At 38.3% G+C, this 22,309-nt stretch overlaps 1 protein-coding gene across 3 annotated transcripts in view; it reads left to right on the plus strand.

The window, feature by feature from the left end:
• The window catches only part of MRC1 (mannose receptor C-type 1), a 107,827-nt gene that overhangs the window by 35,666 nt on the left and 49,852 nt on the right, over positions 1 to 22,309 (plus strand). For all 3 annotated transcript variants that reach the window (XM_079913786.1, XM_079913785.1, XM_079913784.1), the window contains 7 exons: positions 2,329 to 2,514; positions 5,801 to 5,958; positions 8,340 to 8,450; positions 13,322 to 13,437; positions 16,666 to 16,814; positions 19,378 to 19,577; positions 21,945 to 22,072. In XM_079913786.1, the coding sequence (XP_079769912.1) occupies positions 2,329 to 2,514; positions 5,801 to 5,958; positions 8,340 to 8,450; positions 13,322 to 13,437; positions 16,666 to 16,814; positions 19,378 to 19,577; positions 21,945 to 22,072 (1,048 nt within the window). The remainder of the gene's footprint in view (positions 1 to 2,328; positions 2,515 to 5,800; positions 5,959 to 8,339; positions 8,451 to 13,321; positions 13,438 to 16,665; positions 16,815 to 19,377; positions 19,578 to 21,944; positions 22,073 to 22,309) is intronic.

Consider the following 22,309-nt stretch of genomic DNA (forward strand, 5'->3'; position numbering starts at 1 on the left):
CCAGGAAGGCCCCCTAGGGTCCTGCTCGGTTACATGCCTTACTTGCTTCACTTGCTAACTTTCACTTCCCATTGGTTTTTGAATTTCTCTATACTTCCTGGATTAATCATTCTATCTTATCTGTAAACTCAAATAAACCAGAGCTTGGAAAAGCATATCAGAGTTAGGATTATGCAGCATACATTATTGGTGACTTTCTTCGGCAAGGGTTCCACCTCGTCCCCTGTTTGTCTTTGCAATGCCACCCTGTTCGTCCATGACCCCTAGGTTGCTAGAGCGGCACTGTCCAGTTCAGTAGCCACTAACCACATGTGACCACTGAGCACATGAAATGCGGCTAGTTCCAACAGAGATTTGCTGTGAGTGTAAAATACACGCCGGACTCACAAGACACAGCATGAAAAACAGAAGTGAACGATCTCATTTTTTAATTGATTACATATTGATATGATAATATTTTGGGTATATTGGGTTAAATATGATGTATTATTATAAAGGAAGTTACCTGTCTCTCTTGAGACTTGTACTTAACATGGCAACTGGCAAATGTATGATAATTCCATACGTGGCTTCCGTTTGTGGATTATGTTATATTTCAGTCAGACAGTGTTGCTGTACAGGAATAAGCCATTTTTTGTGGCTGCCCCAGGGGACGCCTCTACATCGGTTGTTTTCATGTTTTGAAATATTTTTAAAGTGCATCTGTTTAGTTTCTGAAGCCCTCAGCATGTGCTGGCATCATTTTCAACTTCTTGAGCAGCAAAATTAAAATATCCCACAAGAGGGCTCCAGAGTGATACTAACTTTTTTTTTTTTTTTTTTTTTTTGGTCACCACTGGAACTGTATAGAAGGAATAGATTTTCTAAAAATATGCATTTTTCTGTTATAATAATACAGTGTTTGGATCTCAGGACTGCCTATTTACTTGAATGACCGTACACAGAATTTTGAGCTTATACAAAGGTGATGCTTATACAAAGGTGATGCAGACATTCCCAGATTTTGAGAGACTATGGAACTGATACATGAAACGGATAACAAAGGTGCCCTGTACTGAACCTTTACTAAGGCAGCACATTTGAGAACATTTAGTATCAAACTTAAATATAGAAATTGACATTCATTTGGCAATATAGTCCCTCTTTACGCAAGATATATTGCTCAATTGCTGTTTGAAATAGTATCCACAAAATGGTCATAATAAGCTGTTGTCTAGTAAATATAACTTCAATTCTTTTTCTTGACCAACAATTCATGACACTTACTCTGTGCCAGGCCCTGTGCCATTTCAGGGCCTATATGAGGATGAATGAAGCAAGTCTCTTGCCTTCGAACATTGTTACTGTCACTTTCCCTAGCTCATTACTGTCATGTTTGTAATGTATAATCAAGGTCATGAAATTTGACCCTGACTACTAGTAGCAATAATTAGGACCTTGGTCACTGTTACTGGTTTGATTAAACATTGTTGTCGTATTTGTAATTTATAGTCATATTATCTCAAGTGCAGAGCACAGTGAGGATGGGTAGTTTAATATTAGTACTAGTATTCATATGATTTACAATATTTTACATACCTGGATAGTTTGGTTCATGCGATGTGACTGACCCAACATCACACAGCTTGTGGCAGATTCAGATTTTGCCTGAAAGACTTTGGAATCGAAGTCCCTGTGATTTCTGCAGTTATGTGCCATCTTTTGGGAGCAAGTGCACGGCAGTGGGTTGGTTCAAAGGCACAGGTGGCCGGCTCACACTGCCATGGTTTCAGAAGCTCCTTGGTGCCCCCCCCCGCCCCCCACCCATTCTAGGCCCTGTGTCAGCACGTCTTTCTCCTGCCTGCCTTGTGAGTCGTGCCCATCCTCTGAGGAATGGGTGGCTTCCTAATGCCCGTAGAATAGAGGTAACTTGAAATCTTCTGAGGAATGAATACATTATATGACAAAACTCTTGTGCTTCCAGTATTTATAGAACATGCTTAGGACAGGTCTGCCGATGATAAAATGCAGACGAAATGAGACAATCTATTGTATCTTACTGTGGCCTTGTTGTAGGTACAGTTGAAAATAAGAACAGATTTCTCATTTGGCTTTATTTTAAAATGAAAGATGACTTCCATATCATCTTTAGTCTAAAAGCAAACACAATCTCGTCTATCTTTTGTGAATATCTGTGCCAAAAAATAAATATTAGCTATATTTGCCTATGACTATGAACTGTTTCCTGTAGAGAATGATAGAAAATATCGTTAAATTAAAAACTTTTTAAAACAATAAAAAAAAGCTCCTTTTAAATGTTTTCCAAACTCTTTTTTTTTTTTTTTCTAGAAAGTGATGTGCCTACCAACTGTCCAAGTCAGTGGTGGCCGTATGCAGGTCACTGTTACAAGATTTACAGAGAAGAGAAGAAACTCCAAAGAGATGCCTTGATTGCATGCAGGAAGGAAGGTGGTGACCTAGCAAGTGTACACAGCATCGAGGAATTTGACTTCATTATCTCCCAGCTGGGCTACGGTAGGAACTTCGTCTGTAATACACTTGATTCTCATCTTCCTGACTTACCACCCATCTTCGGGAAATTTGATCATAAATGTTAAATCTAATAAATTCAAGTTAACAATTCAACGAACAATTTAGTAACAAATATCGATCATGCCTCAAATATTAAAATTATGTAGTAATTTAAAGAATTTTTACCACTAAGAGAACATTTGAGTTTTTTTAATATGGGATCAACGTATGCATAGTTTTAAAAATACTGTGTTTCAAAAAAAAATACTGTGTTTCTCTATATAATCTGGATTCAGAGCAGTCTACCTTAAATTTGTGAACAATATTTCACTAGTTGGAATTAGTTGTGTGTACGGATGTATTTTCTCTTTTAAGGCCCATGTTTTGTCTCACAGGAAAGGTCTCTAAATGAACCATCTCATCCTCTGAATTTTATTTTCTTTATTAATCTAGCTAAGGCTGCTAGAATGATGAGCAGGGAAAGAAAGAATTTATTTGATTGGAGTGGTTAGATGGTGGCCTAAACCTTTTCAAGAAATTTGCATCTCCATTTTAGGACTCTAAGAGACGAAGAGAAAATGTAGTAACTCAATATTGTAAAGTTTTAAAAGATTGGCCCTATCAAAAACATTTCAAAAGTGAGTAAAGCGAGTTGGGAATATGCTTATCCTGAAGAGGAGGAGGCTGAGGAAGGAAGTAATGATGACGGGCACTCAGCCGTACTTGCTGATTCAACCATGATCGTTTTCTGCTTCCACTTATGCTACTGCAGAATAGCTGGACCTTTTCGTTTCCAGAGAGCAAAACAAGAGGAAATGGATGGTGGCGATGGTGGGGACTGCTTCCTGACACTTACTGCCTGAAAATGGATAGGAGTGGGGGTAGGGGAGAAGAAAAAAAACAATGAACAAATAGATGAGAAGAATAACGTAGTCTCAGAAAAAGATGTAGAACATCCCCAGCACTGCTGCTGTCGGTGCCAGTGCTGAACGGAGTCCTTTCTCCTTTGCGCGCCTCACTGAGTTCGGTAGGGTGACGATGATATTCTGCTACAGCCCATAAATAATTTCTCGATTATTCTACATTTACCTGTCCTGGAGCATCTGGACTACACGATACTAATGTAATCAAAACCAGTGTATCTGAATAATATCGTGACAGAGATGGCATGATACTCTAGGGAATAAGGGAATAAGGGAATAGTAGGGAATAAGGTTTGCAAGTGAATCGGTGGGAAACACATTAGTTAAGAGGCTGTAGGGCTAACGTGCAAATTTTGCTCCACTTTATATAATATGGTCTAGTAATAGGAGAACCTTATATATTTATTGCTGTAGTTATTTTAGGAGTTTGGTGACGAAGGTTGCTTTTAAACTCAGCTGGAGAATTAGTAAACTTTCACTATGGAAACCTTCTCTTTTTTATTATTGATAAAGATTTATTTATTTAAAACAATACAAATCATATTGATAAAGGTAAAGGAAAGTTATAAAATTAAAATGATTGTTTCTAAGTCAGAAACCTAGAAAACCTTTTTGGAGCTAGTTGAGTTGATATCTTTCATGGTAATCATGGAAATACAGGGGATACATTGGGACCTACGCATATAAGTTATGACTCCATCAACAAAGACAGCTTCCCTAACAGGTTGATAAGTCCGTCTAACAACTTTATGCTCGCATCTTATATATTTTTGTAGGATCAAGCTTGTGCGTACAGAAGCTACAGGGGGAGAACAGTTTAGTGAGAAAAATGTTTATCAGAAACTCTTAATACTTTATTATAATCGTGGGACTTGGGAGTTTAGGTTTTCACTGGTCTTGAACCTAAAAACCTTGAGGGGTACATGAAGTCATTTTGGAGCCTATATTTTCTGCCCAAAGAACATGATCTGCCAGATTCAGTGAAAGGAAAAGGGATCATCCTGGCAATGCCATTCATGTTTCATGGTGCTGGAAACATCTGCTGGGACTGGCACCAGGCCAGTCAGGGACTTCTCCAAAAGCAAAGTTGAGTGACACTTTTAGGAGGAAGAGACTAAACCGTTTAGGGAAATTCCTATACAATGTGGCATATTTCTCATTTTCTACTACAACATCATCTTTACAAACTTCTGGCAAGTAATTTTATTTAACTGTTTAAAGAACATATGAAACTTAAATAGATATTGAATTGTGTATTCCTTCAGTTTTTAAAATATGGAAATGTGTGTGATTTTAGTCACGAGACCTCAGGCCTTCTATTTGGTCCCGTTTTTACTTACGATATTTAGAATTCTTAGAATTAAAACCACTGATAAAATCAATAATGCTCTTCATAGAATTTTCAAAACAGAATGATCCTCTTCTATATCTATACCTGGTGTTTTTATTTTAACTTCTGTTTGTTATTTGGGTTTTTCTGGTGTTTCTAGTGAAAATGGTGGCAGGTTCATTCATATACATAGACTAATAAATAAGTGCTAAATGCCAGAAGACAGCCCAGCCCTTCATTTATATATCTTCTCACTGTATGGATCATTTTCACTCCTATTACAGTGATTAAACTTTAACAGAAACCCCTAGAATGTTCTTGATAACATCGTCAGTAAAATAGGAGTGGTTCTTAGTTTTTATTATTTTAAAACATTCAATAAGATTTAATAGTAGTCAAATAGATTTATGTATAAAGAAGCTGCTGTATTTCCAGCACCATGAGTGTGGTTGGTAAATGATTTATAACAAAAAAGCAGCTTCACAAGATAGAGGATCATGATGGACCCACTTCAGTTTCTGTTTAACAACTCCCAGGAGATAGAATTTGCAGTAGCACAGCAAAAGAATACAGTCATATCCACAATGTGAAGAATACATTACACATTTTAAACTAAAATTGACAACATAGGGGCTTCCCTGGTGGCGCAGTGGTTGGGAGTCCGCCTGCCGATGCAGGGGACACGGGTTCGTGCCCCGGTCCGGGAAGATCCCGCGTGCTGTGGAGCGGCTGGGCCCGTGAGCCATGGCCGCTGAGCCTGCGCGTCTGGAGCCTGTTGCTCCGCAACGGGAGAGGCCACAACAGTGAGAGGCCCGCGTACCACCAAAAAAAAAAAAAAAATCGACAACATAAAATGTAGTTGACATCTCAGTCTACAGAGGTAGATCCGTTTGAAGCTCAAGAGGATGGTCTTTCATGCTAGTGATAATATCAAGGGAGTTGTTGATAAGGAACGGGTCTTCTTTTCCTGATAACCTTCTGATGTTTAGAAAGAAAACTTTGGGTAAATGACTTCTGTGTTTTTCTTCCTGTTTAGAGCCAAGTGATGAGTTATGGATTGGCTTAAATGACATCAAGATTCAAATGTACTTTGAATGGAGTGATGGATCCCCTGTAACATTTACCAAATGGCTTCGTGGAGAACCAAGTCATGAAAACAATAGGCAGGAAGACTGTGCGGTGATGAAAGGCAAAGTAAGGCAACTTTAGTTACTGATATCTAGCGAAAGCCACAAGGAAATTTTCCTTCTGCCCCACTTACTACGTACGGTTGTTTCCATTGTTGCTATTCTACTGAATTGACATAGATCAAGGTTGAACGAGAATTCGGATTCAGTTTTTTGAGTCTCTCAATTGTCTGGCACACCCAAGTTCTCAAGAGGACTAGAAAAGCAACAGACAGAAACTTTCATTTCAAAGATGAAATTAACCAGTAACGAACGCCCATGTCATTCCTATGCTTGGTTCTAAGTTCGTTTTTTTTTTAATTTTTATTGGAGTATAGTTGATTTTCAGTGTTGTGTTAGTGTCTACTGTACAGCAAAGTGATGCATACACACATGTCCGCTCTTTTTTAGATTCTATTCCCATATAGGTCATTGCAGAGTACTGAGTAGAGTTCTCTATGCTATACAGCAGGTCCTTATTAGTCATCTATTTTATATATAGTAGTGTGTATATGTCAATCCCAATCTCCCAATTTATCTCTTCCCCCTTTTTCCCCCTTTTCCCCTGATAACCATACGTTTTCTACATCTGTGACTCTGTTTCTGTTTTGTAAATAAGTTTATTTGTACACGTTTGTTAGATTCCACGTATAAGTGATACATATTTGTCTTTCTGTGTCTGACTTACTTCACTCAGTATGACAATCTCTAGGTCCATCCATGTTGCTGCAATTGGCATTATTTTGTTCTTTTTTTTATGGCTGAGGAATATTCCATTGTATATATGTGCCACATCTTCTTTATCCATTCCTCTGTCGATGGGCATTTAGGTTGGTTCCATGTCCTGGCCATTGTAAATAGTGCTGCAATGAACATTGGGGTGCATATATCAAATTATAGTTTTCTCTGGGTATATGCCTAGGAGTGGGATTGCTGGGTCATAGGGTAGTTTTATTTTTGTTTTTTGGAGGAACCTCCATACTGTTCTCCATAGTGGCTGCGCCAATTTACATTCCCACCGATGGTGTAGGAGGGCTCCCTGTTCTCCACAGGTGGTGGCACATGTTTTTATATGGCTTGATTAATCAATTCAGAGCTTTGGTCCTACTTTTCGCTGGTTGCCCCGAGTGGATGGAGACCTAGCTAATCTCCTCTGGGTCCAACAGCCTAGAGTCTGTGCTTGGAGAGCTACAGATTTTTTTTAGGTTACAAAGAGATGCCAAATATGAAAAAATGGCTTCCGTGTCTTAAATATCCCTTTAGCGACTGAAGTATATCATCAAGTGATCTTTTGTTAATAGAGAATGAAGCTGGTGGTTAAGTATATCATCAAGTGATCTTTTGTTAATAGAGAATGAAGCTGGTGGTTCAGGGGCTTGGTTTTGATGTATGGCTTATTTCCTCACTTGTAAAATAATAATAATAATCATACCCAGCTCATATGGTGGGTATAAGGATTAAATGGGTTAAGGTGTATAACGTGCACAGTGCCTGGCCCAAACTTCCTGCTCAGTAAGTATTAGCTACTGTTTTTATCATTGTGGTTGTTATTATGGTGATAAGTTGAAAGCTTAAGAAAAGAGTATGTGTTAATTATTGAAAGAATAGGCAGAAGTGTGTCCTGGGAAGGGGAAACCAGAGAGCATCCTACTTGTAGGGAACTCAAAAGACAGTGTGGCTGAAAGCATGGAGTGAGAGGTAGAGGGGTGTGTAGGGAAAATACTGGCCGTGAGAAAACATGCATTAGCCTGGGAGCAGCCAAACCTAATCTGCAATTTGCAAATATTACACTGGCTGAAGAGTTGAGTACCAGGTTGTAGTGGGTACGGAAAACATTTTTCAAGGTGTTTAGCAGTTAAGGGAAGGAGAAGAGAAGTCTTTTAACATGAAATCTCTAAGGAAGGCAGAAAGGGTGGAATTTGAAATAGAGTGAAATATGGTACCTGAGCTCAGGAGGGACCCTCATCAATAGAAATGGGAAGAATGGAGGGAAGAAAACTGGTTTCAGGTGTGTTTTCAGGTTGGGCCTTCTTTCTGGGTGGCTTTAAACGTACTCAGTTAACTTGAAAACAGCTGCCCATAGGGATGGAGGAGGAGGTAAACCTTCTGTTGGGACCATCTCTTAAGGGCTTATGAGCATTTTTCGTTTCTCTCTAGATCCCCCTCCAGAGTGGCTTGACAGCAAAGACATAAAAAACATACTGGGGCTACAATCTCTTTATATCTTTGTAGCCAAATTTGCAGTTTCCTGGCAAAATGTCCATTTACCTTTCGTTTTCATAGATGCCTTTTTCTCTTAATAACCTCGAACCTTTATTTCCCTTTTCAGAGGTGCAGTTATGAGGAAATAGCACCAAACAACTGATGATCATTGAGTTTTTGGTTTTTTTTTTCCTTTGCTTTCTGCAGGATGGGTACTGGGCGGATCGGGCCTGTGAACAGTCTCTTGGCTACATCTGTAAGATGAAATCACAAGCCCAAACTCCAGGAATAGTGGAAGTGGAAACAGGCTGCCGGAGAGTGAGTACAGAAAGCACGCAGTGGTTTCAGATCAGCAGATATAATGTGATAGCTTTATTTTTGTCTGTGAAGGTACTTAACAATAGGGGCCAACTGCTTCACCTTACAGGTAGTGGTAGTCTATGACGCGATGGGTCATCAAGGACATTTCCAGTGGATAACTTTAATTTGCAGATAGCAAACAATCCTTAGTCATTTTTTCCATTTATAATATTTCTGGTGAGCCTGTTTCTGGTGGGGAGTCTTCTCAGTAGATCCCTGAGGGTCTGGGAGGCAGGAGGTCTAGACTCTCGCTGGTAGTACCAGGTAGTAACTCAGTTAAACCAAGTCAAACCATGCAGTCCTATCGTGCTTTATTCTCACCTGCAGCACAGTTAGTAATACCTCCCCGCAGGTCTTATCTTTCTTTGAGGTTAAAGTAAGTGATTTCTGTGGCGCTGTTTCTAAAAGCAAAATACGGGGCGTATGGTTGTCATTTTCCTGTTTGATCGCTGAGTTGTCCATCTTCCTCTTTTTTCCTTTCTCACTTCTCTTGGATAAAAATAAAGTAGAAACTGATTTTCTGTCCAAGAGTGTCAAGTTGTGATCAAATCATAACAAACACCAGAATTCATGAAACATACTTGAGTACTGACCAATTAAACCATAAAGAAAAATAGAGCAAACACAGAAAATCATACAGTGAGAGATAGAAAGGATCTTAGTGATGCTTGAAGAACCCCTTTTAATTTTTGCGTTCTGGAAATTTCAGCCCAGAGAAGTGATAACTTTGTATGAGTCACACAGAGGTAAGGCTAGAACCCAAGTTTCCTGCCAAGTACACTTTCACTGCTGGTTTCACTACCAGTATACTTACATATTCTTTGCCTAATCATATGCAGGTACAGGAGACTGTCTATTATTGTAATTTTCTATAAGTAGTAAACCAATCCTCAAATTTTATTACTTCTACACAATCAAAATTTTGTGTATATTTTTTCTGTGAACTGTCATGTCTATAATGATAAAATCCAATTTAATCATTAGGTTAAATAAGAAGAAGAAGAAAATATTGGCCAACTGTTTGTTGAGTGTGGTTATTATGCTTTCAGTGATCTTAAAAGATAAACATTATGTTTCTAACTAAACAGGAGAAGATACAAGAACTCAGAGATATTAATTTAGCCGGTTTAAAAACACATGCTCTAGGCACTGATTTCCTCAAATCACTGGAAAGTCTAGAAAACAAATCCACTTGTCAACAAAGGAAGATAATAGTTTTTTTGTCTGGGCCTGGGTACTTGGTGGTGTAGACGTATTTCTGAGAATTCAAAACTACAGGCCTTCTGTCATAAAGATCTGGGATTCAGTTTTCAATTCATTGCTACCTGCATGGGAAACCTTGATCTAAGAAATTAACATGAAGTGGTCTCAAGTTGCTAATATTCCTGGATGTCTGACGGACGCAAATGTAAATCCTCTTTATGCAGAAGTCCTCCTTCCCAGGCTGATTGGGAATCCCACAGACGAGTGTGAAATCCAGAATTATAAAACATACCACCAGGAGCTTAGAGGGTGGAATTAATGGAGATGACATTAAAGTGAATGTGTATTAAAATGCTTTCAGAAATAAAAGTGGAATTGAAACGATGGACCAGCCACCAAGTTTTGTTATGTGGTGTTTTCATATGATTAAATTGTAAAGAGTTTTTATTTCCATGAAGGTTTTTTTGACCCATGAATTATTTAGAAATGTGTGTGTGTGTGTTTTCATAGTGGTAGCATTTGCTGGTAGTGATGGGGGTTTGTTTGTGTTTTAGTTCCTAAATAATTGGGAGCTACTATTGATTTAAATTTCACTGCATTGTGCTCATATAAAGTTTTTGTTGTTATTTGTTGAGATTTTCTTCATTATCTAGTTCATAGTCAGTTTTTATAAATATTTTATAAATATTCCATCTGTGCTTGAACAGAATGATCTTTGATCTGGGGGTTCAGGGCTCTATATATGGTGACTAGATAGAACTTAGCAATTATATTATCCAGGTATTCTATATTTCTATTATTTTGTCTGCTTGACAAAATATTCTCCTTGTAATTGTATCAAGTTTTGATTTATGTACTTTGATCTGTATTATATCTTCTTGGTGAATCAGTCCTTCAACTATATAATTATTTTCTTCATTCATAGTAATGCTTTTTTTATCATAAAGTCAATTTTAAATAATATTAATATTGCCACAGAAACTATCTTTTGCATGGTATTTCCCTGGAACCTCTTTCTCCAGCTGCTTGCTTTTTTTTTTTTTTTTTTTTGGCGGTACGCGGGCCTCTCACTGCTGTGGCCTCTCCCATTGTGGAGCACAGGCTCCGGACGCGCCGGCTCAGCAGCCATGGCTCATGGGCCCAGCCACTCCGTGGCATGTGGGATCTTCCCAGCCCGGGGCACGAACCCATGTCCCCTGCATCAGCAGGCGGACTCTCAACCACTGCACCACCACCAGGGAAGCCCCCCCTTATATTTTTAACATGCATTCCTGACTTGAAGTTAACCAATATCTCTCTCTGCCTCATGAACAAAATGAATGTTAATTATTCCACTCAAACATTCAAAATTTTTCAAATTTTGAAGTAATGTTAGACTCACAAGAAGTTGAAAAAAAGAGTACCGAGAATTCCCCTGTATCCTCCACTCCACTTCAGCCAATGACAGCATTTTCTCTAACCAGAGTACATGATCACTACAGGTAGTTGGCATGAATACAATATTATTGACTAAACTACAGATCTTATTACTATTCCATTCTTTAACTTCCCACCACCAATTAGGTATCTTTGCTATTTGTCCAGGCAGTTAGACCTGGATTTACTAACATTTATTGACTTCTTTGCTCAGTGTAGACTTTTAGCCCACTTGCTCCTCTTGTCTTTCCTTTCTTGCCAAAGTAAATCTTTTAGAATTCCTTTCCCTGGGATTTGGGAGTGGAAAACTCTCTGTCTTTGTTTGGAAATCTCTTGAATTCATCTTCACCCTGCATAGTAACTTATGTAGGTCATTTTAGAATTCTAGATTGATAGCTGTTTTCTGACAGCACCTTACATATTATTTCATTCTCTCCTGGCCTTTATTTTTGCCATTGGAATTCCTACTAGACTAAATCTTTTTTTAAAAAGTGGATACTCTGTATTTTCTCTCTGATTGATTTTAAGATCTCATTTTCTCTGTAAGTACAGTGTGTTCAGTTTTGGATTTATTTTATTGGGTCCATTTGGTATTGAGTGTGCCTCTCCATTTTGAGGATTTGTATCTTTCCGTTCTTGAAAATTACCAGTCATTAATTTTATTCAGTGCTTCTGAAACTTCTCTCAGGTTGATTTTCAACCTTCTCATTCTATCATTTATATTTTCTATCTATATGATTTTTAAAACATCTTTTCATATTCTCATCTCTCCTACATTCAGTCAATTTACTAATCTTTCTGAAACCGTATTTTCTATATTTAATCTGGCCATTGAGTTTTTAACTTCATGTTTTTCTTTTCTAGAAATTCTTTTTTGTGTGTGTTTGAATCCTCTCGTTCTTTGTTCATAGTATTTTGATCTTTCATCATTGATTCTGTTTCTTCTTTTGTCACTTAAATCATTTCAACATGCTTCTTTTTATATTTTTTCCAGATTGTTTTATAATGTTAAACTGTTGACTCTCCCTTAAAATGAGGCATTTTTCTCACATGGTTTATAATTTTTGATTGTGAATTCGTCCCCATCCCATCCCCACCCTGACCCTCAAATGTCATAGTCTTACATGGCCTGGATTGTGGACATATTTCTGTCATGTGGTTTTACATTTTACTTCTCAAAGTGCCTGCAAGATCCTCCTTCTGTAGACTACATTTTATATTTTATTTTGGGGGCTTAGATTCTCATACAATGTGGAGAGTGTAAAGTTGGCACTGGCACCCATCTATGGCACAGACGTGGTATTTATTTTCAAACAGAAGAATTTTTTTTTCTTCCTTCACCCAGAACCCCAGGCAGGTGACAAGAATCTCTGTCATTTCCTCCTTCTGTGGGTGGAGTTTTCTCGCTCTCCTTTCAAAGAGGGGCTACCCTTCGTGGGTATCATCTTTACACAAGGACTTCAGTTCTATCTCCCTGCCTCAGGTGGGCTGATGGCCAAATATCCTAATCTGTATGGACATTAATACCCCAGCCCCTAGACTCCAGGACCTTAATCTTGGTCTGATACATAACCAGGCAACTACAGTCTCTGCTTGTGCATTTTCCATCCCAGCTCTTTAGTTTTCTAGTATTTATTTTTGATACCTGGAGATTTCCCCTTCTTTCTCCCAAACTCTAGTATGGATTTTCTGTTTATTGTTATGATTTTATTTAGCATGCTTTTATTTCTGTGTGCTTGAAGTGTGGGAGAGGAAGCACGTCAAATCATGTTGCCAAAAGTTTGATAAGTGCTATCCTGTGACCAGGTGGTGCAGCTTTATACTCACCATCTACTACTGGCTTCAATAGGTGACTAGGCTTGTTACTCTGCAAATTATTTCCTGTGGTTACCTATTCTAAAACTGAGATCTGAGCCATTTTGTTCAGTTTCTTGGGTAAACATGTCACAAATCATTTTTGTTGGAAGTTGCATCAGAAGTGGAGAGAATGACTCCCCTCACCCCATTTTGTATCATAATTGCCATTTGAGGAACAATGCACTCCTGTTTTCCTTATTCACATAAATTGTTTTCATTGCATGTCAAATGATTCTTATTTGTGTTCTTTACACACTTCTGTTGTTTATCAATTTGTGTTTCATCATAGAGGAATTATTAAAATGATATTATATAATAAATATGCATGATAATCTGCTTCATAACATCAACAGGGCTGGAAAAGACATGGCTTCTACTGCTATTTGATTGGACACACACTTTCAACATTTACAGAAGCAAACCAAACCTGTGTGAATGAGAAGGCTTACCTAACAACTATTGAAGACAGGTATGCAACTATTTTCATGTTTTTAAAAAAATGTATCAAATAATGAACCATTTCCAAAAAAGCATATCAATGTGCTCTAAATTTCTGAGTAAATTCCATTGAATCTTGAAGTGTGGTTTGTAAATATAGGAGCATTAAAAATCATGTTTTTATTTGGATTCTTCATTGAAAACACAATAAAATATTTTGCTACTTTTAGTAGCATAAAACAATGTTCAGAACAGTTTGCTAATGCTCTGGTAAATGTTGTTTATAGATCTAACTTTATTTATTTACTTGTTGGAGTATAATTGCTTTACAATGTTGTGTTAGTTTCTGCTGTACAAGGAAGTGAATCAGCTATATGTATAACTATATCCCCTCCCTCTTGGACCTCTCTCCCACCCACCCCCATCCCACCCATCTAGGTCGTCACAGAGCACCAAGCTGAGCTCACCATGCTATACAGCAGGTTCCCACTAGCTAGCTATTTTACACATAGTAGTGTATTTATGTCAAACCTAATCTCCCAATTTGTCCCACCCTCCCCTTCCCCCCCATGTCCACATGTCCATTCTCTACCTCTACATCTCTATTCCTTCCCTACAAATAGGTTCATCTGTACCATTTTTCTAGATTCCACATATATGCGTTAATATATGATATTTGTTTTTCTCTTTCTGGCTTACTTCACTCTGTATGACAGACTCTAGGACCATCCACGTCTCTACAAATGACCAAATTTTGTTCCTTTTTATGGCTGAGTAATATTCCATCTTACATATGTACCACATCTTCTTTATCCATTCGTCTGTTGATGGCCATTTAGGTTGTTTCCATGTCCTGGCTATTGTAAATAGTGCTGCAATGAACGTTGGGGTGCATGTGTCCTTTTGAATTACAGTTTTCTCAGGGTATATGCCCAGTAGTGGGATTGCTGGGTCATTTGATAGTTCTATGTTTAGTTTTATAAGGAACCTCCATACTGTTCTCCGTAGTGGCTGTATCAATTTACATTCCCACCAACAGTGCAAAAGGGTTCCCTTTTCTCCACACCCTCTCCAGCATTTACTGTTTGTAGATTTTTTGATGATGCCCATTCTGACTGGTGTGAGGTGATACCTCATTGTAGTTTTCATATGCATTTCTCTAATAATTAGTGATGTTGAGCATCCTTTCATGTGCTTCTTGGCCATCTGTATGTCTTCTTTGGTGAAATGTCTATTTAGGTCTTCTTCCCATTTTTTAATTGGGTTGTTTGTTTTTTTGATATTGAGCTCCATGAGAGATCTAACTTTTTAAAAATGTAGCAGATCTCAAATTTTTTAAAGCAAAAAAAGTAAGTAAAATTTGTCAGGTCAAAAATCATACTTTCTATCTTTACTACCACCTCCAACAAAAAAGAAGGCAGAGAGATTTACTGAATATTTTATTCATTCTTTCCAGTCTTCCATTCTTTGTTTTGCTTTGCTTTGCTAGTTTTACTAGATTATTAGGTCCAGAAAATGATGTGGACACAGAGAATTTTATGTAACTTTTTTTTTTTTTTTTTTTTTTTTTTTTTTTGCGGTACGCGGGCCTCTCACTGCTATGGCCTCTCCCGTTGTGGAGCACAGGCTCCGGACGCGCAGGCTCAGCGGCCATGGCTCACGGGCCCAGCCGCTCCGCGGCATGTGGGATCTTCCCAGACCGGGGCACGAACCCGTGTCCCCTGCATCGGCAGACGGACTCTCAACCACTGCACCCCCAGGGAAGCCTTTATGTAACTTTTAACGTCTAGAGTCCCATCTTTCTTTAGGTTTTAGTATTTATTTTTCTCCTGCTTTTTGCAAAGTACTGGATCAGGCACAGAAGAAACTTAAAAGAAATTTTTAAAAATGTCCATTTGATTGGAAGTAAATAGGTAAAAATCATTGAGTTTTAATACAGTAAGTTATATTTATTGACCTTTCAACACAGACCCAATAAAGTGTAGAGGATGCTATTGATATTAAAAATTCTTTGATAAAGTGAAAGATGTCATAGAATTTATATAGTCTTTATAAAAGAACTTGATTTTCAACATTCTTTTTTCATGTATAATTAAATGTCTGATACATTGTAATACCCTGATACAATGTTAACCTCTGAAAATAAGATCATAGATAATTTTTATCTTATGACCTGGAAGTGAGCTATACATTTTTAAGTACTGTGGGAGCATGTTCTGATCTGTACTGTTGGTCTTTGGTCTACTGGAATAGAGATTTCCCTAGATTTTCTATTTTAAGTTTGCTTTTCCTTATGTGTTTTCAGTAATACTTGTGTTCAGGAACTCACTAACTCTGTGGTTCAATTTGGTTTTGGGGCCTTAAGAAAAATTGAGTTGTTACTTTTTAACTTTTTTGGTTTGTTCAGTTTAGGGAATGAAATTATTCGGACTAGGGTCAAACAAATGTTCTGTTATTGTGGCTTTCTCTCCATTTCTCTCTCTATTCTCACTGGAGCCATCTACAGCTCCCTTTGTTCCTGGAAACTCTGGACATCACTTTTCTTTTGCTCCAAAGAGATATTTTTTTGCATATGTTGCTGCGCCATTGTCTGTTTATCAATTAAGACAAATTTTGTTTGCCTTACCAACTACATTGTATTATTACCAGATTACGTCAAATATAAGGACGGGATCCAGAGGAGAGCGAACGCTGGAATTTGTGATTCTGCTCCCAGTTCTTTCTAGAGATTGAATCTCTAGTTCTCTGTATTTCTTGATAATTTTCTCTTTTGTTTCAGAGCTGAAAAATGAGAATGAAATTGAGTGGAAAATCCACACAGATTTTCTAACTGTATTGTCCTCGATAATGTTACAACCTCTCCACTTACTTCACCAAGAATTGTGTAGAGCACTTGAAATATTTGAAAAGTGGACTGATTTTCAAACAATGTATTTTAAAAGGCGATAGTTTTCTCCTTTGCATTTTGAGTTCTCTTTCACTTTGAGGAGGAACAGAGGGACTGGTGAGCAACAGAGAAAAATAGTTTGGGTACAGTTGAATGATTTTATTCAATCAGCTGTATGATATTTTTCCTTCATAAGATCACATTTCCTTAGTGAAAATTTGCATTATTTAAATGACATGTAAATAGAACACAATAGGTTTGATTTGCCAACTGAAGCATAGCTCAGGCATACAATTGAGATATTTTTCATGTGGATAATTAGAAAAATTCACATTTTTCTAAAATTTAGTTCATTTTTTTTTTTTTTTTAAGATATGAACAAGCCTTTCTGACTAGTTGGGTTGGATTGAGGCCTGAAAGATATTTTTGGATAGGACTTTCAGATGTACAAAACAAAGGAACTTTTCAGTGGACCATCGCGGAAGGGGTTCAGTTCACCCACTGGAATTCAGATATGCCAGGTATGTTCAGAGCTTCGGTCTTGTTTCAGGTGGTCTGGAGAGCGGACCAAGAATCTGTGTTCTTTTTTCTTCTTTTTTGGCCGCACCATGTGGCCTGAGGGATCTTAGTTCCCTGAGCAGGGATGGAACCCCTGCCCTCTGCAGTGGAAGCGTGGATTCTTAACCACTGGACCACCAGGGAAGTCCCAGCACTTTGGTCTTGAGTTTCCATTTACCCTACACGTCCATCGGGCCAAGCCTGTAATTCCTTCACAGCACCTTTCCAAACAGACTTATGTAAATTAATTGTGCTTTTTAGATTTTATTATCTCATATTTCATTCTCTTCTTGCTTTTCCTTTTAAAAATGTTCCCATTTGCAGTTCCCATAGTTTGCAGTGGTCTAAAAAAAAAAAAAAAAAGGGAAGAGGAAACTGCTAGGTTATCCGGTACCGCTCTATTTGAAGTATTTATGAAACAGTGATGAAATCCTAAATGGTCATAAAGATTCCAAATGGTTAACTTACTTCTGAGAACTTAAAACTGTCCTCAAGGGGTATAAAGCTTTTCAGTGTAACTATGAATGGAATTATGACTGCGCTAAATCTGGAACAAGATGTAGTGCTTGTGTGGAACTCATTATTTCCATATCTTGAATGGGCTACCCCGTTTAGCCCTTGATATGCCTTGGAGTTAATTTTATCCTTATAGGAAACCTGCAAGGTAAGTTTAAGTATCCTCATTGTAAAGAGGTGGAAACTGGAACTTGAAAAATTTATAAGCACGGATTTAGACTAATCTTTGTAATTTCCAAATCCAGGCTGTTTGCACTAAGATCACCCTCCCTCCCTATAAATTTTGATTTGCCTTCTTTTTTTTTTTTTTTTTTTTTGCGGTACGCGGGCCTCTCACTGCTGTGGCCTCTCCTGTTGCGGAGCACAGGCTCCGGATGCGCAGGCTCAGCGCCCATGGCTCACAGGCCCAGCCGCTCCGCGGCACGTGGGATCTTCCCGAACCGGGGCACGAACCCGTGTCCCCTGCACCGGCAGGCGGACTCTCAACCACTGCGCCACCAGGGAAGCCCGATTTGCCTTCTTTAATAAGAAGTTTCTGAAGTAGACTTTGAAAGGTTCTTTGCTTTCTTTATGCACTGGTGTCTAGCCTGTGACATAATTCAGTATGACTGCACTTAGGAAATTCAATGTCCTTATAGCAAGTGTTTCATTGTGCCTGGATAAAGAGCTAAAGAAGGAATAATATAGCTTAAGGGCACAAATTAACTACTTGGCCTAATAAGTCCTAATCTTCAGAAGTTTTAAAAATTTGTATCCTCAGCTGTCAATAAGGAAAAGAGATCAGTAATTTGGATGGTGTGATTTTTGTTTAATTATTGAACATTCTGAAAAATAGTAAGACTTCAGTTTATTTTGAAAGAACAGGGCAGTATATTAAGAGCTGTGTGCACGTTTTTGTTTTTTTGAAGGGTGGTAATTCTTACTCTCCAGGCAAAACTCCTTCATTTCACTGGTGTTGATCATTTAGCAGTAGGATTCTGGGAGATTAATCCTGTAACATCCTTAGGGAATAAAAATGGATCAAACCCGAGTCATAGGGAATTAGCAATCTTACAGAAAATACTTTGGGAAAAATATACGTCCCCAGAACTTGGAGAGTTACTTCTAAACATTTCCTGCCTTTAAAAGGACAGCAACCAAAGACTATCTCCTCTTAGCAGCAAGGAATCCTAATGTTTCCAAAGCTCTATCTTAATTACTATTTCGAAATAATGATGATGGTAAAACAGAAAGCTTCAAACCATGAAGCTTAGTGTAGTCCACACTGTCTTTTATGTACTTTTTTATCCATTAAAGATGGCGTGCATCACAGCTCTGTAAGGTAGGTAGCAGTATTTGCATTTTAAGACGAGGAAATGGGTTCATAGTAGTTGAGTAATTGATCTAAAATCTCTAGCTCAGGCGTGTCTCATTTTGAAGTCCAAAGAACTTCTGTTCTCAGATATCTACATGGACCCCAGGAGAAAAATAACAGATCTTAAATAATTTTTTTTAAAAAAGAAAGAAACATCAAAACCCCATTATTTTTGGGTATATGTACGTGTATAACTGAATCACTTTGCTGTACACCTGAAACTAACACAACATTGTAAATCAACTAGACAGCGATATAAAATAAAAAATAAATTCAAAAAAATCAACTTCCTTGGGAAAAGAAACCCAAAATGTTATTTTTGTCATTACGGTAAATTTTATCATACTAAAACTATTGTACTGTTAAATGTCTGTGTTGAGGGGGACACCCTGCCAGATATTAGAAATACAAAACGTTACCAAAACCCTGACATTTGAGATCATAATTCAGTTGGGGATACAGGCCACACAAATAAAAGGTAAATAATGGTTCAAAAATAGCACAAATCAGTAGCCAAATGCTGCAGGATCCTCTACATTTTCTCATCACATGTAGATTCGATCCCACAGCTTGAGGCTCAGGGTTGAACGGTCTTCCGTGAACATAGCTGGCTTTCACAATCACTTGTTGAGTGAATTCTGCTTTGTTACCTGCAGGACGGAAAGCCGGGTGTGTTGCCATGAGAACTGGGGTTGCAGGGGGCTTGTGGGATGTCTTGAGATGTGAAGAAAAGGCAAAATTTGTGTGCAAACACTGGGCAGAAGGAGTAACTCGCCCACCAGAGCCTACAACCACCCCGGAACCCAAATGTCCAGAGGATTGGGGCACCTCCAGTAAAACCAGCTTGTGTTTCAAGGTAAGTCTCAGTTGCTGAGCTCTTAAAGAATTGGGATATGCTTCAGCCTAAAATCACCTAAGGAATTGAAACAAAACCAATGCCCAGGCTCCACCTGTAGAAATCCTGATTTTATTGATCTGGCAGGGGGCTGGGGCATCCACTGTTTTTAAAGAGCTCTCCTTGGGTGGATTGCTAAGGACCAGTTGCTTTTAGACCAGCAAACACAGCAAACACAGCCCATACCACAAACACAACTCACCTTTCTTCGCCTCCTTTCCTTCTTCACCTCCCACTCTTGGCGTCTTTCCTCTCTCCCATGCTTGCTTGCCCTAGTATGAGCTCGCACTTCTTTCTATCTTAGTGAAAATTTCTGCTCCCCCTCATGCTAGCCTGTGGCATCTCATTTTGGCTCTGTTCTTGGAGCCCAAGCTTTAGGCTAAGTGAACTGATAAACGAATCTGCGATCATGTCGCACTGGGATTCTGGAGAGTATACTCCCTTGTTCTGATTTAACCCCTGATTATTATGCCTGATGAGAGATGAAAGACTTCCCATAGGGGCACATGGCCGTTCAGTGACCTATAAATGACAATTTGATATCCTGCTATCCACCAGTACATTCCTAGACTGGACCATCCGTTTTCTCCTTATGCAATCAAGTTCACCCAAACAAAAAACATACCCCATACCCCAGTGAATTAAGCATTTGGGTTTTTTTTCTCTCTTGTAAATCATATTCTTTCTAGAGAAGGTTGGGTTTAGCCAAATATAGCAATGTACTTCTCTACCACTTAATGACATTGTTCTCTAAAGGCCAGTTCTCTGGACTTCTTTTGTTCAGTCCTTTGAGGCATATGGCCCTGGTATGTTTGGTAAGACAGTTAGGCAAAGCTGATGAAGAACGTGAGTTACTAACATGTGTCAGAATGAGGTTGTTTAGTCTCCTCTAACTCCAGGGCTAGTTGAGCTGGTAACTTCTACTTAGCAGCAACAGAGACTCATTAGCTGTTCAATCCAGATTAGCCGTTCAATCCAGATTAGCCAGTCAAAGCTAAAAGCATAATTTACATAGAAGGGAACATATTGAGCCAAGACAGGAGAGGATTTTACAAATGGATTGAGGACTAATGCAAAGCCAATCAGGTATTTGATTGCTGCCTCTGGAAACTTTTGAGCTATTGCACAAGGGCCAGGTTCGGCCTATGCACAGCCATTCGCCTGAGGGTGGCAGGCTGTGGAGATGAGCTGCAGAATTTTTGAGAGAAGGAGTAGAATTCTCCAGAGCTGGGAAGTGAACCAGGGCTTCCAGCAGATGTTATCCAGGTGGATGTTCAACGAATCCAAATATGTGCTTCCCTAGAAATTATGGTTTGAGAGGTGCTTGGGGTAGGGTTTGTTTGAAAACATATAGACCATCTTTGTACATATTAAGATGTGAGAATTAGTCATAAAATTCAGCTGTTAGTAAATTGATTTAAGAAAATAAAATCTTATATCACCGTCTAACAACTTGAGATATTCACAGGAGTCTTGAGAATTACTGCAGTGGAAAGTTGCTCAAGTTACCTGTATCCAGATAACTCAAGTAAGGTCAAGGTGAAGATCGCCTTGGGTTGCTCTATGACAGCTGGGCAACCATAGTCCACTGGAAGCAAATCCCTTTTTCTACAAGCGTGCAGTGGTGGGCGCCACGTCTCATGAGAAATAATGAATGAAAATTATAAAAGTTGGTGGATACGATGAACTCCTTTACTGTTTGCATCCTGATGGGTATTTCCCGTACTATCACTGTGGATAATATGACATATTCTCTACATTCTATAAATCTTAGCTTTAGTTTAGCTTATATCCCATCTTTTTAGATGCTCTCCCCGATAAGTGTCAGTCATGACACGTTCTCCAATCGTTGTTAAAATATACATCCATAAGGAAAAAGGAAAAGGCAGTTTTAAGAACATAACAACAAAATGTTGGAAGGCTGCCGCGTTATTCGTTGTTTAAGCTAAACAGGATAACAAACTGTGACGCAATCTTAGGGAGGTTATTGCCCTTAAATTTTTTAAATTCATGTTTACTTTCTCTATATCAAGTTTCTTTCCATTCTCTTCCATCTCAACGCTACTTTTTACACTTAACCAAATTAATCCTGTCTTCTACAAGAAGCTGTATGCCAAACCCATACGCCTAAAGCTTTTAATCTGACTTCTCCAGGTGCCATAAAATAAGTTCGTTTTCTAAGGTTTTCTCAACAAAATCATCCCCCAAATTGGGGCCATTGTAATGTCTTGCTTTTCTATAAATGAAGTCTCATCACAAGTAGATTATTTCTCTTGGTTTGATAAGCTATGAAGTGTAAAATAAATTCTGAATCTGTATCACCTTTAGCTGTTTACAAAAGGAAAACATGAGAAGAAAACATGGTTTGAATCTCGAGATTTTTGTAGAGCTCTGGGTGGAGATCTAGCTAGTGTCAATAATAAGGAGGAGCAGCAAACAATATGGCGATTAATAACGTAAGTAGCTTTTCTATACAATACTCCTTTCTTTGACCCCTTGGGTGTTAACGATGTTGAGAAAATTCTCATATTTCCAGAATTGTTGGCTCCTTATGCTGCTTTGGATACATATATCCTATCCTGAATCCGTGGGCACTTTTTGATTTAGTTTCACTTCTAAATGCTTTAATTTTATAGATATAAATCCTGTGATGAATTGCTCTATAAACGTATAAGACACTCAGTACATATTGT

Source organism: Stenella coeruleoalba (genome assembly GCF_951394435.1).
Source record: "Stenella coeruleoalba genome assembly, chromosome: 2".
NCBI lineage: Eukaryota > Metazoa > Chordata > Mammalia > Artiodactyla > Delphinidae > Stenella > Stenella coeruleoalba.